The sequence below is a fragment of the Tribolium castaneum genome, chromosome 7 (assembly GCF_031307605.1).
Source record: "Tribolium castaneum strain GA2 chromosome 7, icTriCast1.1, whole genome shotgun sequence".
NCBI lineage: Eukaryota > Metazoa > Arthropoda > Insecta > Coleoptera > Tenebrionidae > Tribolium > Tribolium castaneum.
In genome coordinates, this window is record NC_087400.1 from 2,192,469 (window position 1) to 2,212,489 (window position 20,021).

The window sequence follows — 20,021 nt, forward strand, 5'->3', positions numbered from 1 at the left end:
TTCAAAATTATCGGAGTATTAGCTCTATTGTTAAAGGGCGAATAATAATTGCTCATTATTTCCCCAATTTATATACAGTTGGATTTAAATGCAAAACAGGAGCCAAAGGTAAAAGTTTAATTTGGGACTGGAGCTCTTGACATTGGCTGTTGTAATGAATGGACAATCGAATGATCAATTGGACAGTTTCAAACATTTGTGGCAAACAATGACATATGTGTGCTTTTGGAGGGATTAACTGGACCAAGGTGATAACGGAAACTATGTTGACCTGACTTGACAAAAACTCGTTCAGTCCAAAAATATTTCTTTTATTGAGTGTTTAAAATTGAAAAAACGTCAAAAATAACTTGGCTTCGTCCTAGAATAAATTTTTTTTTCAAAAAACAAGGTATTACATTAGTTTTTGGAATATACAGGGTTAGTCAATAGTGGGTTATTTCTGACATGTTCTAATTTTATGACTTAAATAATAATAGTCCATAATCAAGAAAAACTTGATAATACTCAAAAAAATTTAATCGAAGATTAGATTTTAATTTTTTTAAGAATTACTGATCTGGTCAGCTGATCTGTATTATTGGTTGCATATATGTAGAAATTCAAAAGTAAGATACTATTGACTTAACCTGTACAAATTTTTATTTTTTTTTGACTAAAATTGTCGTGGTCAAAAAATCGTTTTCTAAACTCGCTCTAGGCAAGGTTTTATGACCTTTTTTTCGTCTTCAGAATTCAAAAAAAACTATAAGACTAAAAACAAAAATCAAAAAAGCATCAAAATCAAAAAAATCATAACTTAAACACTAAAAATCGTGCAGCAAAACAGTTTGTTCCATCCAACACAGTTAATTTTACGTACAATAAGTATAATTTTTTTTTTAAAATAACATAAACATGTTGATTCTACTTTGTTTTTGAAATAATTAGATGTTTTTTGACGAAAAATTTTATAAGATACAAAAATTGTGCCTCAGATAAACAAGTAAGAGGTGATTTTTATATTTTTATTAGTCAATTACTCATTCCTGAGACAAATGAGACACCAGTGGACCGGTTTAAGGGCTGGTTTATCTCACAGAACGGGATTTTGCCATAGATGCAAATAAAACGGTCGATTCTGCTTAATTTTTGAAATAATTTGATTTTTTTTGACGAAAACAAAAACACAACACAGTTAATTTTACGTACAATAAGTATAATTTTTTTTTTAATAACAGATAAAAAAAGTTATAAATAATTTTATACTATGTGGTTTATACAATGTGTTCAAAAATGGTTGTTGACTGTGGAATTCAAATTCAATGCACCGTTTCGTTCAAATGACTATTGTAGTCTGAGTACTGTCATCTTTAGCAAATTTTTGAATTTTTAATTTTAAATTTTTGAAATTTGTCTTGATTTGTGTCTTATATTTCCGTAATTTTTGTTGTTGTGTTCTCTTTCATTTTTAGATTTGCATTATTTTGGTGGATTTGTCACTTTGACGGCATTCAAAATTTAGATTAAGCGGTACATTACGTTTAAATTTCATAGGTGACGTGATGAACAATCATTTTTGAACACATTGTACTTCATAAAAAATGATTGTTTTCGTAATTATTTGTTTATGCTCAGGTTTTTTAATTAGTGTCTTCATGTTAACAATTTAAAACAAAATAAAAAAGTCGCTTCATATAAAATTAAACAACAAAAAATAACGCCGTTTGTGTAGATTATCAATATTTTTTAATTTATTCACTTTATTTTATTGGTTTTTATATATATTTTTTTTAAAACAGCGAGACCAACATATTGTTAAATTATTTTCTGGAGAAGAAGTAAAATTTTTCAAAAAAAAGTTGTAATACAAATTTTTTGAATTTTTTAATAACAGTAATGCTGATGTTTCACACTCTTCAAACTACAGTTTTGTTGGCCGTTTAGGCAAAAAAAAGAAAAAAATAAAATAAAATTTTGTTACACATTATAAAGACATTAAACTCATTTTTAGTAATTATTTGTCACAAAAAATTTTTGAATTTAGTTTTTTGTCATCATTATTATTACCATATCAGGTAATTAAAGGCAAACTAAAAAAATCATTTTCTAATATTCTCTTTATCTGAATAAAATTTATACTATTAATTTTCTTACCAAAAAGCAAAAAAAATAAGAAGAAAGTAAAACAGAAAAATATATAATAAAATTTATAGACTATAAAAAATCTTTGATTTGATATTTATTTTACTGATGAACTGATAAGTCACAGTGCTAAAATAGGGCCAAAGCCTACTATAAAGTACTACAAATTATTTGAAAAAATGCGCTATTTGGAACAAATTGATCAAAATTTTAGTTAAAGTTTTGTTGTCTGAAAGGTAGTTAAAAATAGGTTTATATTTACGGAAACGTTATCAAAAATTTATAAATAAATCGTTATTGCTTTGGTCAAGGCGACCTTGACCAGAATTGGGCCACCGTTAACTGATAAATAAACGAGTTAACAATACAATTATCTTATTGAGCTACAATGGTTTGGAACGTTAGGGAAGCTTCCAATTTGAAACAGTCATCACAAGTAGCCAAACCCAGCCAGATAAACAATTAAACAACAAAATATTGGGAAAAGTAACGATGACTCGAAGCATTAAACATATTTAAACAACTGTAAAATCATTAAATTTTCAGAACCATTCCTCCAATCGCTGCAAAATGATCCCAATAATCCTAACAATCACAGTGGTGACAATAGTGTACTATTTGCTGCACCTCAACTACCAGTACTGGAAAAAAAGGGGAATCCCCAACCCAAAGCCCGTATTTTTGCTCGGCAATTTTGGAAAATGCTTCTTTTTGCGAGCGTCACCAGGACAAGTATATTACGATGTTTACAAGTGAGTGGTTTTTTGAAAAAAAAAAATTGCAAACTTGAGGAAAAATTTTCAGTAAATATAAAAACGAACAAGTGGTCGGACTGTATCGAGCAACCACGCCTGTACTTCTAGTTCGTGATCCTGAACTAATTAAGGAAGTGATGGTAAAGTCGTTTAGCAGTTTCCATAATAATGATGTGTACGTTTACAAAAAAAGGGACCCAATTGTTGGGCGAAACCCTTTCGTCTTGAAGGGAGAGGAGTGGAAAAGTGTTCGGCAGCAGTTGACGCCAGGATTCACAAGTGGAAAGGTAATCAAGTGAACTGGCAGACAAAACTTATTATTTTTTAAAATAATTTTTAAATGACACACCAGTGAACTAGTTTTAAGGCCGGGATTTCGCCTCAGATGCAAATAAACATGTCGATTCTACATTGTTTTTGAAATAATTAGATGTTTTTTGACGAAAAATTTTATAAGATACAAAAATTGTGCATCAGATAAACAAGTAGGAGGTGAATTTTATATTTTTATTGATCAATTACTCATTTCTGAGACAAATGAGACACCTGTGAGCCGGTTTAAGGGCTGGTTTATCTCACAGAACGGGATTTCGCCATAAATGCAAATAAAACAGTCGATTCTACTTAGTTTTTGAAATAATTTGCTTTTTTGACGAAAATAAAAACACAAAAACTAAACATCTTAAAAAAGTAGAACTTTCACATAATTAATTAAGATTTACACTGTTGGTTTGGAAAAATTAATAATTACAATTATAATAATTATATTAAATAAATTGAAAAATCAAAAGTAATGTTTTGAGACTTCTACGAAAGTTATTGTTTTATTCCAAAATCAAGGCTGATACAAAAATTTTATAAGGTACAAAAAGTGTACACCAGATAAACAAGTAGGAGGTGATTTTTATATTTTTATTGGTCAATTACTCATTCTTGAGACAAAAGAGACACCAGTGAACCGGTTTAAGGGCTGGTCTATCTCACGGAACGAGATTTCGCCTTAGATGCAAATAAAACGGTAGATTCTTAGTTTCTGAAATAATTTAAAATTTTTGACAAAAACACACTTTTTTTAATTAATAAAATAAAAAAAAGAGTGTGCATGTTTTCAAAAATAAAAACACATTGAGAAATTCTGAACTAAGCGCCCAAAAACTGAGAAACAAAAAAAACTATAGAAATGGAAAAAAACGTTAAATTAATAGAATTCTCACAAACAAAATTTATTTTTGGAATCGTAGATGAAATGGCTGTACCCTCTCTTAGACGAAGTGGCCGAAAACCTGGTCAAATTCATCGCCAATCAGCCCAAAACCCTCAACGCCAAAGACGTGTGCGCCCGTTTTACGCTAAATAACGTGGCAAGTTGTGCTTTCGGAATTGAAGGCAAATGCTTCGAGGAGGAAAATAACCACTTCAGACAAATGGCCATTGAGTTCCTCTCGCCCAGTAGTTGGAGCTTCATTGGTCTGTTCCTCGTATTACTGAACCCGTCCTTGCTCAAAGTCCTCCCAATAAAATTCGTGACGAAAAACTGCGAGAAAAAACTGACCGACTTGGTCCAACAAACGGTGAAGTACCGCGAAGACAACAATGTTGTCCGCAACGATTTCCTCCACATTTTGACACAACTGAAGAAAACCTCCAGCGAGTTCACGGACATTGACGTGGTGGCACATGCAGCTGGGTTTTTTGGAGATGGCTATGAGACTACTGCTGGGGTTATGAGTTTTGTTTTGTATTGTTTGGCGGAAAACCCCGACATTCAGACAAAACTGCGGGAATTAGTCGATAAAGTGTTTGAAAATAACGAGGAAAAATTGCCGTATGAAGTCTTGCAAGAAATTCACTTCTTGGATGCTGTGGTTAATGGTAATTTTTGGAGAAAAAATTCCAAATTCTTGTATTTTATTTTTTTTTTGTTTTTAGAGACACTACGTTTGCATCCGCCGGCTCTCCACTTCCAAAAATTGTGCACACAGGACTTTACGTTCGTTTTGAAAAATGCAAACAAGTCGGTGACTATTGAGAAAGGCACTCCGGTTATTGTGCCAGTTCATGGGCTCCATCATGATCCGGATTATTACGAAAGTCCGGATTTGTTCAAGCCGGAGCGCTTTCTCCCGGAAAATAAGGACAAAACGGTCAAGTGCACGTTTATGCCTTTTGGTGAAGGCCCCCGGAGTTGTTTAGGTGCGAAAATGTGGGGTGAAATTTTTTTGTTATTTTTTTGATTTCAGGACAAAGATTCGGTTTGTTGCAAGTGAAAGTCGGAGTTGCGCATATTATTCGCCATTTTGAGTTGAGTGTCAATGGGAAAACGCAAAGGCCGATAAAGTACGAACCAACGAATCCTGTGACGGCACCGGTTGGCGGATTTTGGCTAAATTTTAAGAAAATTCGTTGAAATTTGCTAAAAAATTGTAGTATTATTCCGAATATGCTTTTATTTTTCCTCTAAATGTGTGTATGATGGTGGTAAATAAAAAAGTATCGAAAAATTAAACAAACTGTAATTTCAATGCACCTTCCTAGTTTTGTTATAAGTACAGTCACGATCAAAAAGAATGACACCCCTAAATTAACTTCGAACTTAAGTAAATTTAAAAACTAAATAATAGTATGTTACTTATTAAAAGTCAGAAAAAAAATGGTTAGTTCAGCTTATAACAATAAATAAATAAAAAAACGCATCGGACGAGTTAGACTGTTAACTAAAAAAACAACATATTTATCTCAAATAAAATAAAAATCTCAAATTTTTCCTACAAAAATCAGAGTTGGTAATTAGCTCAACGCATTTTTTTAATTTTTTTTCTAAATATTAATTAACAAGTATTACGTATTAAAAAGTTTAAATATTAATTATTTGACTTTCTGAAACAAGTTTAAGTGAGCAAGAAATACGAAAAAAAATTGGCGTTAGACCCAAAATTAGTTACCTTTGTTTGAATTTTTTGATTATTTTGCATTGTCCTATATGAAAGAGATTAGATTTTGTGTACTAAATATTAATTAATCGAAATTTTATGATTTCTTGAAACATTCTAAAACTTCCTGTAGAATAAATACAAAAAAAAATGATCGCTACCCCCCAAAGTTACCTGATTTTTTATTTTCTAATGGATTTTTGAGCAAAAAAAAATTTAGAAAATAGACACACACAACTGGACACCCAAAAGCGGTGTAAAATTGATATATGGGTTTGCAAGATTTGCAAGACCTGACCTGACCTGACCTGACTTAAACTATAATAATTTTTTTATATTTTAATTTTGACATAAAAAATTGACATAAGACCTGACTTGAGCTGACTTAAATTATAAATTTTGTTTTGTTTTAATCTTGACATAAGACCTGACCTGACCTGAGCTATAATTAATTTTTTATATTTTAATCTTGACATAAGAAATTGACATAAGACCTGACCTGACCTGACCTGACTTAAACTATAATTGTTTTTTTTATATTTCAATTTCGACTTAAAAAATTGACATAAGAGCTGACTTAACCTGAGCTGACTTAAATTATAATTTTTTTTTTGTTTTAATCTTGACATAAGACCTGACCTGACCTATGCTATAATTAAGTTTTTATATTTTAATCTTGACATAAGAAATTGACATAAGACCTGACCTGACCTGACCTGACTTAAACTATAATTGTTTTTTTATATTTCAATTTTGACATAAAAAATTGACATAAGACCTGACCTGAGCTGACTTAAATTATAAATATTTTTTTGTTTTAATCTTGACATAAGACCTGACCTGACCTGAGCTACAATGAATTTTTTATATTTCAATCATGATATAAGAAATTGACGTAAGACCTGACCTGACCTGACCTGACTTAACCTATAATTGTTTTTTTATATTTCAACTTTGCCATAAAAAATTGACATTAGACCAGACCTGACCTGAGCTGACTTAAATTATAAATATTTTTTTTTGTTTTAATCTTGACATAAGACCTGACCTGACCTGAGCTATAATTAATTTTTTATATTTTAATCTTGACATAAGAAATTGACATAAGACCTGACCTAAGCTGACCTAACCTGACTTAAACTATAATATTTTTTTATATTTTAACCTTGACATAAGAAATTGACATAAGACCTGACCTGACCTGACCTGAATTAAACTATAATTTTTTTTATATCTTAATCTTGACATAAAAAATGACATAAGACTCGACCTGACCTGACTTGACCTGACCTGAACTGTAATTATTTTTTCTCTTATTTTGCAAAGTCTCATTGTTTTTTGTTTCACAGATCATTTATTTATCGTTTAAAAGTAGTCATACTTTTAAAATATTGCGAAAAAAGTATATAATTAACAGAAATATGCTTTCTTTTCCATTGTATATTAAAAAAATATATAAAAAATTAGTGCTTTTTATAAGAAATAGTGTTCAAAGTGTACGTTAAAAACTAAAAAAACTGGCCACTGTAATTATAGGTTTAATTGGACTGAAAACATGCAATTTACTTATACTGAGTGACCTTAAAAGTGTCCCAAGCCAGGCAGTGAAAATCTAATGTTAGTGTTTCTAATGTAGAAACGTAGAAAAATTGATCATGGCAACAGTAGAATGATTTATTAATTAATTACTACCTATTTTCTTATGCATATGTTTCATCTGACCTTCTTATTGTCATTATTATACAAAACAAGACAAACCAAATAGGAATTTACAATCAAAATTAAACAGAAAACATAAATGTGATCAATCCAGTTCATCCTGCAGTTGAATTGAAACAACCTTGACAGTCATGAAACCAACAACAAGCAGTACTACCGCACAATTAACGTTGTATACATGTTTTGACTGCAAATTAACTCAACATATCAAAAGTTTGCGATAAAAACCCCTATAATTAGTACTGTACAATATTTTTCTTCTCGAATTTCGGCTCCGAAACAAAGTTATCACCTAACCCAAATAAATGAACCCAGTAATAAAAAAATCAAAACCACTTGCTATTCTATAAATACAAACAGTACGCAATTCTCAAGGCCCTAGTTAATCATCATCCAGAGAAAACTCGTTATTGCAGTCGTCTCTCAACCGGCAAAATGCTACCAATAATCCTGATAGTCACAGCTGTGACAATAATTTGCTACTTAATACACTTGAATTACCAGTATTGGAAAAAACGAGGTGTGAAAGGCCCAAGACCGCACTATTTGGTCGGAAATATCGGCAAAGTGCTACTTTTGCAAGCCTCGCCAGGACAAGTTTTCGCCGAAGCTTACAAGTGAGTTTTTGGCGACTGTTTGGTGTAATAATTACAAAGGAGAAAAATTGTAGTGAATTTAAAGATGAAGATGTGGTGGGTTTGTATAGAGCCATGTCGCCCATAATTTTAATTCGTGACCCTGAGCTGGTCAAAGAGGTGATTCTTAAGTCGTTTAATAGCTTCCACGATAATGATATGTACATAGATAAGGGTACTGATGCTATTGCAGGGCGTCATCCCTTTTTGTTAAGGGGGGATGATTGGAAAATTACGAGACAAAAACTAACACCTGGATTCACCAGTGGAAAAGTAAGTTACAGATAGCAATTTTTTTTCTGTAGCACATGTTGAACTATTTTTTTATCAATTTCTTTGAGTTGATAAAATAGTACTTTAACTGCAAGAGTGAAAATGTTTGAAATTTTGAAATTTTTAGCAAACATATATTGAGGTGATTTTTATTTAAATTGGGAAAGTTCCTAATAACTGACGCAATCTCATGACCTTTATAAACCTTTTTTTTCAAATGTTCAAGTTCGATTTTAAAATATTTAATTTTAAATATTTTTTTCTTTTATTTTTTTTATTTTATTAATTTTTCAAGAAACACGTGGAAGTCCAAAAAAATCTCAGGAATTTCTAAATATTAGATAATATATTTAGCTATATTATATTATAATATATAATATATAATATATAATATATAATATATAATATATAATATATAATATATTATATATAATATAATATATATAATATATAATATATATTAATGGATTTCAACATGGCGACACTTCCGCTTATATCTAGTTTTCTATTTGTACCTTTCTAAAGTTATTTATATTACTTTTATTTTTCTTTTATTTTTCTTATTGTTTAATATTTTTTATATATTTTTATATTTCTTTTTTTGGGGAGTTGAGTTGAATACTCTTCGACTAGACTTCGCCCCCACAAAGCTTGTACATTTATTTATTTATATTTATATTTTATTTTTTTTAATAAAGGCCTATTATAATTATTATTATATTTTTATTATTATTATTATATCAAAGGTCGTTATCAGCTTTCTTATTTGAAATGAAAAGCTATGTTTTTTACTGCATTTTCGAGTTACTCAAGTTAATTTAAGGCAACTTTGTCAGCTTTCCTCAAACTAAAATTTAGTCGTTTTCGAAATATTTAGGGTTTTTTAAAATTTTTGGATTTGCATCAGTGGCTTTAAAAATCGATAGCTTTGCCGTTTTTTTATATTTTGAAATTCTTCTTCTCTTATGTGAAAGAGAAGGTTTAGATCTTTTCTTAGGTGTTAACGAATTTCTAAAAAAGTTAGCAAACCCAAAATTTACTAATAAATACCAACAAAAAGTTATACGAATTATTTGTTAGTATTGCAAAATTTATCAGCCATAGCTCTTTTCTCATAAGTTGCCATGAAAAGGTGAGTACAATATTAAGAAAATGAAGGTTTTCAAATATAAATCTAACGAATTTGTTTTGTTTTCAGAGAAAAAAAGTAAAATTTTGAACAGAACATATCGTTTATCCAATGAGAAACATTTTTTGTCAAACTGTGCAAAAATATCTGTGGCAATGTCAAAGAAAACCAACATAACTTGAAAATTATCACAGATAGGAATAGAATACTATCACAGATCGTTGAAAAATTAAATTTTCTTCCACAAAGTGAAATAAAAATTGGGGCATTCCATTAAAAAAAATTGACTTGTAGCTTGCAGAAGCTGACCAAAAATTACGCTAAGATTTTGGAATTTGTAATTTTTTTTTCCAAAATTTTGAAAACACTGAAGAGAAGATATTGGTTTTTGATTTCTAAATCTTTTTAAAGATTTAGAAAAATAGCCGAATTCTCGACTTTTTAACTGCAAATTTAAAATTTTGAAAACGGCCAAATTTAAAAAAGGTAATACCAACTTCTGGCATAATCGAAAGTGCCGTCAAGTTTAAATATTTTCATTCAACATTCACCATTGTACACAAATTTTCAGATAAATAATATATAATTATCAGAACTTTAAATACTTCTAATGTGCATTTTAGTCGGAACAGCCTGTATAAGAATCAAATTGTCGTTCAATTAGTTAAGAAAGTATTGAGAAAATACAGAATGAATTTTTTTTCAAAATTTTTTAGATATCAGATTGCATTTCAAAAATACCTAGCAATGGCCGAGTTATTGATTTTTGAAAAAAATAGCAAACTCAAAAAAAATCAAAAAACTGTAGTTCCATCGAATAAACTTACGTATAAATTAAAGCAAAATTAAATTTTCCTCAATTTAACAAAAAACTGCAGCATTTTGTTGTGAAAAATTGAGTTATAATGAGCATTTGAAATTGATCAAAGATGGCCTTAAATTTTTGGAATCTGTTAAATCTGTTAACTTTTTTGTTTAATCGAAGTGTTAGAACTGCAAAATTCCAGTTTTTTTGTAACTGTTTAAACTAAACACCTTATGATACCAATCACTGACCACTATTTATCAATATTTAATCAGTAATCACAAACATTTTGCATTTTTTGAGCATCAGAGGTAAAAAATACAATTTGTATTGTACCTCATTTCTGAATTATTGCATATTTAAAAAAAATTAAAAAAAAATTAAAAAAAAATACCCAAATTTTGAGAACCGCTGAATCAAAATTATAAAAATTAGCGTAAATGTTGATATTATTGACAAAATAGCAGAGATAAATTAACTTCTTGGTCCACTACGTTATTTTTGTTATTAAATTTTACAAAAAAAACACAAAAATTTTTGTGCCAAGACTGGGATTCGAACCTCCCACACAAATAAACATATTAACCACAATTACGAAAAATTCTCAAAACGCCTATGCGCCACCATCGCCATTCCGTTTAATGAAAAAAATAACTGCTAATAAACTGCCATAAGCCACACAGTGGCTCTCAACAGGTGGATTACTAAAAATTTTTGGAAATCATTTCGGATTTTTCGAAATTATTACTTGTTGGTGATTGTGCCATGAAAAAAAAAGTTAACGGTCAACGAAAAAATATTGTAATCAACTTAACTATTAAAGTCACTCACTCGCTATCGCTCGTTGATTAAAGAAACTAGTTTTTTGAAAAACTATTAATGAAAATTGCAGATGAAATGGTTGTACCCTCTCTTAGAAGAAGTAAGTGGCACTTTAATAAAATTCATCGAAACCCACCCCGAAACAACAAACGGAACCGGTTGCGACATCAAAGACCTCTGCGGCCGCTTCACCCTCAACAACGTCGCCAGCTGTGCCTTCGGCATCGAAGGCAAATGCCTCGAAGAAAAAAACAGCCAATTCCAGCAACTGGCCCTCGACTTCATGTCACCAGGAAGCACAGCCTTCTTCACCTTCTTCCTCTCCACAATCATCCCCTCCCTCTCGAAAATCCTCAAAGTGCGGTTCATCTCCCAAGACGTCGAAAACCGACTCGTCGACCTCATCGGCCAAACGGTGAAGTACCGGCAGGAGAACAACGTGCTCCGGAACGACTTCCTCCACATTTTGATCGAATTGACGAAAACCCACAAGGATTACCAACTGATTGACGTGACTTCGCACGCAGCTGCGTTTTTCGCCGACGGTTATGAGACCAGTGCGTCGGTGATGAGCTTTGTGCTGTACGAGCTGGCCGCCAATCCCGGCGTCCAGGAGCGGCTGAGGGAAGAGGTGGAGAAAGCGTTTGCAAAAAATGGGACTTTACCGTACGATGGCTTGCAAGAAATCCACTTTTTGGACGCGGTTGTGAACGAAACGTTGCGTTTGCATCCGCCATTGCAACACTTGCAAAAAGTTTGTACGAAAGATTTTACTTTCGTGACCAAAAATACGAACAAAACGGTGACGATTGAAAAAGGGACAACTACAATAATCCCGATTTATGGGCTTCAACATGATTCGAAATTTTTCGAAAATCCCGATTCCTTCCAACCGGAGCGGTTTTTGGGCTCTAATAAGGATAGTATTGCCAAGGGGACGTTTTTGCCGTATGGTGATGGACCAAGGGCTTGTTTAGGTACGTGTTTTTTTCGACAATTTTTTTTTTTTGATTTTTTTTTTAGGGATCAGGTTTGGTTTGTTGCAAATTAAAGTCGGAGTGGCGTATATTATCCACCATTATGAGCTGACTGTTAATAAGAGGACCAAAGTGCCTTTGAAATTTGTGGCTACAAGTCCTGTAACAGCGCCTGTTGGAGGATTTTGGCTCAATTTTAGAAAATTAAAGTAAGGACCTGGTTTGAATTTTTGGTACTAATGTTAAGCACCCTTTTTTATTTTTATAATCGTGCACTATGTTCTGGTACAGTGAATAAAGGATTTGTTAATAATTTTTGGCGTTTTTTTGGACTGCGATCGCTCAAAATTAAGAAAACTAGTATTTTGGCTTTTCGGGACATTTATCAAATAAAAACTGACGAAAAAGAATAAAAAAACACAAAGGAATTTAGAAAATGACTTTATTGCCAAATATAAATGTACAAAAAAGACAAATTTTTAAAAAATTGAAAACTTAAAATTTAGTACAGTTGATTAACAACGAATAACAAAAAAAAAGAAAAAAAAGTAATAACATTCTTAAGATAGGAGAAAACATGGATTCAAAGAATAATAAAAAGTTATAAAGAAAGTGAAAACTGCTTAAGAATTAACTCACTACAACAAAAAGGGTCAATCTCAGTTAAAATGTATGGTAATTGACAGAAAAAATGAGAACTAAACAAGAAAAAGAAAAAGAGAAAAGTGAGTAAAAAAAATTTTGAATCTAAGTTTTATTAAGTGGCCTTATTATGTGCTGAATGTTTTGATTTATGATTTCAATTTGTAAAAAAAATCGTAAAAAAGAGACTGTAGTTTAGAAATACGCAAACGTCACAAAGTGGACTTTTGTAAATAAATGTCACAAAAAATGCTCTCGTTCAAAATTAAGAAAAAAAGTATAAAAGTTATAAACAGACCAAAAAATTATTAGTGAAGATCGAAATTGACACTTGTTTTGCATTTTGGGTATTTTAGGGCGGCGTTTTTTATAAATTTGCTTAAAAAAACAAAAAAAAATTACAATATTTTTTTTCTTTGGGTCATTTTGTATTTTCAGTAACAAGTTACTTCTAAGGCTTTGTAAAAATGACTCAGATAAAGAAAAATAGATTTAGCCTGTTTTCAAGCGAGAATCTACTTTTTCAAAAAAATTGATGCGTTAAAACACGACGAAAATTCGTTCATTTATGACAAAAAGTACTTTATTTTGGAAAAATATAAATAAAACAAGAAAAAATTTTAAAGTTTAAAATTTATCAGTTGTTTTTATATAGACAATTTAATAAAAACAATATTTTAAAACATTGATAATGCAGTTAAATACTACAGTAAAACCTCCTTTAACGGACACCTCCGAATAACGGACAGCTCTTCACAACGAACATTTTTGTAGAAACGTAACAAAACCTACATTAAAATTTTCACCTCCCATTAGCGGACACCTCTCCACAACGGACAATTAAAGATTCCCAGTCGGTGTCCGTTGTTGAGAGCTTTTACTGTTGTACGTATTTCCATACAGTGTGTTTATTTTCTTGCTTGAAATGAATTGACGGTTATGACGGTTATGAGACCAGTGCGTCGGTGATGAGCTTTGTGCTGTACGAACTGGCCGCCAATCCCGGCGTCCAGGAGCGGCTGAGGGAAGAGGTGGACAAAGCGTTTGCAAAAAATGGGACTTTACCGTACGATGGCTTGCAAGAAATCCACTTTTTGGACGCGGTTGTGAACGAAACGTTGCGTTTGCATCCGCCACTGCAACACTTGCAGAAAATCTGTACGAAAGACTTTACTTTCGTGACCAAAAATACGAACAAAACGGTGACGATTGAAAAAGGGACAACTACAATAATTCCGATTTATGGGCTTCAGCATGATTCGAAATTTTTTGAAAATCCCGATTCCTTCCAACCGGAGCGGTTTTTGGGCTCTAATAAGGATAGTATTGCCAAAGGGACGTTTTTGCCGTATGGTGATGGACCAAGGGCTTGTTTAGGTACGTGTTTTTTTTGACTAATTTTTTTTTTGATTTTTTTATTTTAGGGATTAGGTTCGGTTTGTTGCAAATTAAAGTCGGAGTGGCGTATATTATCCACCATTATGAGCTGACTGTTAATAAGAGGACCAAAGTGCCTTTGAAATTTGTGGCTACAAGTCCTGTAACAGCGCCTGTTGGAGGGTTTTGGCTTAATTTTAGAAAATTAGACTAAGGATTTGAATGGAATTTTTGGTACTAATGTTAAGCACCCTTTTTTATTTTTATAATCGTGCACTATGTTCTGGTACAGTGAATAAAGGATTTGTTAATAATTTTTGGCGTTTTTTTAGACTGCGATCGCTCAAAATTAAGAAAACTAGTTTTTTGGCTTATCGGGACATTTATCAAATAAAAACTGACGAAAAAGAATAAAAAAACACAAAGGAATTTAGAAAATGACTTTATTGCCAAATATAAATGTACAAAAAAAGCAAATTTTTGAAAAATTGAAAACTTAAAATCTAGTACAGTTGGTTAACAACAAATAACAAAAAAACAGAAAAAAAAGTAATAACATTCTTAAGATAGGAGAAAACATGGATTCAAAGAATAATAAAAAGTTATAAATAAAGTGAAAACTGCTTAAGAATGAACTCACTACAACAAAAAGGGTCAATCTCAGTTAAAATGTATGGTAATTGACAGAAAAAATGAGAACTAAACAAGAAAAAGAAAAAGAGAAAAGTGAGTAAAAAAAATTTTGAATCTAAGTTTTATTAAGTGGCCTTATTATGTGCTGAATGTTTTGATTTATGATTTCATTTTGTAAAAAAAATCGTAAAAAAGAGACTGTAGTTTAGAAATACGCAAACGTCACAAAGTGGACTTTTGTAAATAAATGTCACAAAAAATGCTCTCGTTCAAAATTAAGAAAAAAAGTATAAAAGTTATAAACAGACCGAAAAATTATTAGTGAAGATCGAAATTGACACTTGTTTTGCATTTTGGGTAATTTAGGGAGGCGTTTTTTTATAAATTTGCTTAAAAAAACAAAAAAAAATTACAATATTTTTTTTTCTTTGGGTCATTTTGTATTTTCAGTAACAAGTTACTTCTAAGGCTTTGTAAAAATGACTCAGATAAAGGAAAATAGATTTAGCCTGTTTTCAAGCGAGAATCTACTTTTTCAAAAAAATTGATGAGTTAAAACACGACGAAAATTCGTTCATTTATGACAAAAAGTACTTTATTTTGGAAAAATATAAATAAAACAAGAAAAAATTTTAAAGTTTAAAATTTATCAGTTGTTTTTATATAGACAATTTAATAAAAACAATATTTTAAAACATTGATAATGCAGTTAAGTACTTCAGTAAAACCTCCTTTAACGGACACCTCCGAATAACGGACAGCTCTTCACAAGGGACATTTTTGTAGAAACGTAACAAAACCTACATCAAAATTTTCACCTCCCATTAGCGGACACCTCTCCACAACGGACAATTAAAGGTTCCCTGTCGGTGTCCGTTATTGAGAGCTTTTACTGTTGTACGTATTTTCAAACAGTATGTTTATTTTCTTGCTTGAAATGAATTCTTGCAGAAAAACAACTAATTCTACAACTCCAATTTTGTTGTTCGTGTTGTTTGTTTGTTTTTTTTTTGTAATGCGATAAAAATACGTTTTTCTTTTTCCTGACGTAGGAAATAATAAAAAATATATTCTAAATTACTAGATTCTTATACTTTCGGTTCACTTTCATAAAAACCATTGTGGTAGAACTGACTAACTTGTTACCATGACAACCAACATAATGGTTTTTATGAAAGTGAATCGAATGTACCTAATTTCTGTTTTTGACAGCTAAGTAAGGTTTTAACTTCATAGAAATCCGGTCTCTATTTGTTAATCTTTCATTTTGATACGTTAACAGTCCGGTAATACTTTTTTTGTCTCTAATTAAGGTCTAAATTTTTTACTTCGTAAATAATTGACTTTTCACCAAAGTATATATTCACTTCACTTTAATAAAAACTATTGTGGTACAAATAGCGTATTCTTGGGATTGACTTTTATATGAGTTGTCATGGTAACAGGATAGTCATTTGCACCACAATGGTTTCCTCTTTATATATATATAGAAAAATGTTGAAAAAATTTCTAAAGTCATCTTTTAAAAAATCTGGAGCTACAAATTTATTGTGTTAACTTCTTTAGTTTTCATTATTTTTTAATGTTTTTATGTTTTACACCAGGTAATCGTTCCCTAACAAAACACTAAATAATTATTTTTAAAATTTTTATCAGTCTTTAGCAGTTTATTTAATTTAAAAAAATTAAAATTCATCAAAAAAAATCAGAATGCGTAGACATGCCAACACTGGGAATTATTTCCTAGGAAACCGTTTCAAAAATAATTTATTTTTATTATTGATCAAATTCTATTGCGATCATGACTGTTAGACAACGTTGCCACATATCATTATCTAAAATCCGTAATTTATTAATGACTTTAATACAAAGAATTTTTTTACTATTTTTAGCTTTATATGTAACCAGTTCTCTACCACACACCACTGAGTTGGTACGCCAGTTTTTGAGCACGCTGTATAATATATAATATATAATATATAATATATAATATATAATATATAATATATAATATATAATATATAATATATAATATATAATATATAATATATAATATATAATATATAATATATAATATATAATATATAATATATAATATTACTTGTAGGACAAATATTCGAATCGTTTCAAATTAACGTGTGAATTAGCCACATTGACAGTCAATAAAAAGACCAAAGTATCAATTAACTACGCCCCTTTGAGCCCTTTGACTGCAGTTGTTTTTTGAAAAATTGCATCATCATAAAATTAAACTTGTGGTGTGAATAAATCATGGGTCCCTGTTCGCATTCTTTTCTATCTCATATTCCCAGCTTGCTTGTGCCTCCTTATTAAGTCTTATGACATTTCGGAGGATTTGTCTTAATACAATTGGTTTCCTTTCCCCCATCACGACTTACGGCGGTAAGAGCTGTCGTAATAAATTCCCGACATACGTGTTCCTAAATGTGAGCCAAAAAACCGGTGGAAGAAGGCAGCAAACTCGTGTAAATTATTAAATTCAATTCAAACCCTTTGAACCCTCTCAGACATGTCTTAAACGCATTCAAAGCGTATTGAATTTCCCTCCAGGTATCGATTTCATAGTCGCTTGACAACACTTTGAGTTACACCAAAGGTTGCGCTTGATGTGAGATGGGCTACTGAAGTATTTCGCGCTTGCTTTCGGAAAAATTACAACATTATTGATAACGAATTACGTAATTCGTTGCTTATCGCTGTGTAAAAATTTTCCTGTCACAAACAGATTGATAACGATGTATTTTTTTAAATTAAAGCGGAACTTAAATCAACCCAAAAAATGCAATTTTTAAAATGTGGAATTCGTACAACTTCAAAATATTTTTATTTTCATAAATTATCGCTCCAGTTATTATTACAAAATACATTGTTACTCATTGAACAAAAATGACGATAACCACTTTTTTTAAAACGTGCTTATACAGGATGTTCCCAAAATTTAGAATCAGTTTAATTCATTGTAACAGCAATTTAAACCAAAAAGTTTCAAAAAAGAAAGCTCAAATCTTTCCTTAGAGTTTTCAAATTTCCAAAAAAGTTACAAAGACTAAAGACAAAAAAAATACTCAGAAGAACAGATAAGAACGAAATACAAAAGATAGAAGACACAAAAACAAAAAACAGAATACAGAAAAAAAACATACAAATTAAAAGACAAAAGATGAAAGACACAAAAAACAGAGAAGACAGAAGACAGAACACAGACAAGACAGAAAGAACAAAAAATAGTAGACAAAAAAATAGAAAACAAACTACTAACGTCATAGAAAATAGAGACAAAAGAAGAAAACACCAAAGACACCGAAGACAGAATACAGAAAAAACAAAAAACATACAAAATAGAAGATAAAAGACACAAAAAACAAAGAACACAGAAGACAGACAAGTCAGAAGAAACAAAAAATAGTAGACAAAAAAAATAGAAAACTAAGAACTAAAGTCATGGAAAATAGTAGACTCAGAAGCCCGAAGAGACAGAAGATAGTAGAGACAGAAGAAGAAAACACAAAATACACAGAAAACAAAAAATACAAAAGGTACAGAAGACAGAACACAGAAAAAGCAGAAAAAACAGAAAGCATACAAAATAGAATACAAAAGAAAAAGACAAAAAACAGAAAACACAGAAGACAGAAAACAGAAAAGATAGAAGAAACAAAAAACACAAAAGACACAAAAGACAGACAAGTCAGAAGAAACAAAAAATAGTAGACAAAAAAAAATAAAAAACAAAGAACTAAAGTCATAGAAAATAGTAGACTCAGAAGCCAGAAGAGACAGAAGATAGTAGAGACATAAGAAGAAAACACAAAATACACAGAAAACAAAAAATACAAAAGGTACAGAAGACAGAACACAAAAAAAGCAGAAAAAAAAGAAAGCATACAAAATAGAATACAAAAGAAAAAGACAAAAAACAGAGAACACAGAAGGCAGAAAACAAAAAAATAGAAAAAACAAAAAACACAAAAGACACAAAAGACAGACAAGTCAGAAGAAACAAAAAATAGTAGACAAAAAAAATAAAAAACTAAGAACTAAAGTCATAGAAAATAGTAGACTCAGAAGCCAGAAGAGACAGAAGATAGTAGAGTCAGAAGAAGAAAACACAAAATTCACAGAAAACAAAAAATACAAAAGGTACAGAAGACAGAACACAAAAAAAGCAGAAAAAACAGAAAGCATACAAAATATAATACAAAAAAAGACAAAAAACAGAGAAGACAGAAGGCAGAAAACAAAAAAGATAGAAAAAACAAAAAACACAAAAGACACAAAAGACAGACAAGTCAGAAGAAACAAAAAATAGTAGACAAAAAAAATAAAAAACTAAGAACTAAAGTCATAGAAAATAGTAGACTCAGAAGCCAGAAGAGACAGAAGATAGTAGAGACAGAAGAAGAAAACACAAAATACACAGAAAACAAAAAACACAAAAGGTACAGAAGACAGAACAAAAAAAAAAGCAGAAAAAACAAAAAACATACAAAATAGAAAACAAAAGAAAAAGACAAAAAACAGAAAACACAGAAGACACAAAACAGAAAAGATAGAAGAAACAAAAAACACAAAAAACAAACAAGTCAGAAGAAACAATAAACACAAAAAATAGAAGACAAAAAAATAGAAAACTAAGAACTATGGTCATAGAAAATAGTAGACTCAGAAGACAGAAGAGGCAAAAGATAGTAGAGACAGAAGAAGAAAACACAAAAGAATAGAGAAAATAGTAAACAGACAATACAAAAAAGAGAAAACACAGAAGTCAGAGAAAACAAAAAATACAAAAAAAATAGTCAGAAGAAACAGAAAACTAAAGACTGAAGTCACAGAAAATAAAAGACTTAGAAGAACGAAACACAGAAAGTAGAAGACACAAAAAACAGAAAATACAGTAGATAGAAAACACAAAAACAGTAAACGAAAAAACAGAAAACAGAAAATACACAGCTTGAATGTTTTTTTGGTAATAGTTTTTTTGGTAAATGTTTAACTACGAAACTAAAAGTTTTTTTTCAAATTAGGCTACACCTTTTTTACAGTTTTTGTAACTTTTGTAACATAGAAAAAAAAACAATAAATTCCCGTTTTTGGGCCACCCTGTGTAAATTATTACACAATTCTGACGCAGCTCCTTGACCGGGTCACACATTAATGTGCTCGATTTTATCAGTAATTT

The 20,021-nt window shown here is 30.5% G+C and overlaps 3 protein-coding genes across 8 annotated transcripts in view; 2 read left to right on the top strand and 1 right to left on the bottom strand.

The window, feature by feature from the left end:
- GABA-B-R1 (metabotropic GABA-B receptor subtype 1) overlaps positions 1–20,021 on the bottom strand; it is a 170,828-nt gene that overhangs the window by 33,314 nt on the left and 117,493 nt on the right.
- Positions 2,463–12,482, top strand: LOC103314542 (uncharacterized). The gene is made up of 10 exons (XM_008200904.3): positions 2,463–2,610; positions 2,671–2,876; positions 2,929–3,166; positions 4,121–4,751; positions 4,809–5,072; positions 5,120–5,281; positions 7,851–8,145; positions 8,199–8,436; positions 11,263–12,169; positions 12,216–12,482. The coding sequence occupies exons 2-10, from the start codon at positions 2,695–2,697 to the stop codon at positions 12,380–12,382; spliced, it is 3,084 nt and encodes a 1,027-aa protein (XP_008199126.2). The 5' UTR covers positions 2,463–2,610; positions 2,671–2,694; the 3' UTR covers positions 12,383–12,482.
- Positions 13,634–14,502, top strand: LOC135266834 (cytochrome P450 3A19-like). Its single transcript, XM_064358154.1, has 2 exons — positions 13,634–14,188; positions 14,236–14,502. The coding sequence occupies exons 1-2, from the start codon at positions 13,780–13,782 to the stop codon at positions 14,400–14,402; spliced, it is 576 nt and encodes a 191-aa protein (XP_064214224.1). The 5' UTR covers positions 13,634–13,779; the 3' UTR covers positions 14,403–14,502.

Excerpts from the sequence above, each read along its gene's own strand:
- LOC135266834 (XM_064358154.1), top strand. The coding sequence starts at position 13,780 with ATGAGCTTTGTGCTGTACGAACTGGCCGCCAATCCCGGCGTCCAGGAG. Across the intron at positions 14,189-14,235 it reads TGGACCAAGGGCTTGTTTAG|GGATTAGGTTCGGTTTGTTG; the intron begins GTACGTGTTTTT and ends TTTTTATTTTAG.
- LOC103314542 (XM_008200904.3), top strand. The coding sequence starts at position 2,695 with ATGATCCCAATAATCCTAACAATCACAGTGGTGACAATAGTGTACTAT. Across the intron at positions 2,877-2,928 it reads GTATATTACGATGTTTACAA|TAAATATAAAAACGAACAAG; the intron begins GTGAGTGGTTTT and ends AAAAATTTTCAG. Across the intron at positions 4,752-4,808 it reads CTTGGATGCTGTGGTTAATG|AGACACTACGTTTGCATCCG; the intron begins GTAATTTTTGGA and ends TTTTGTTTTTAG.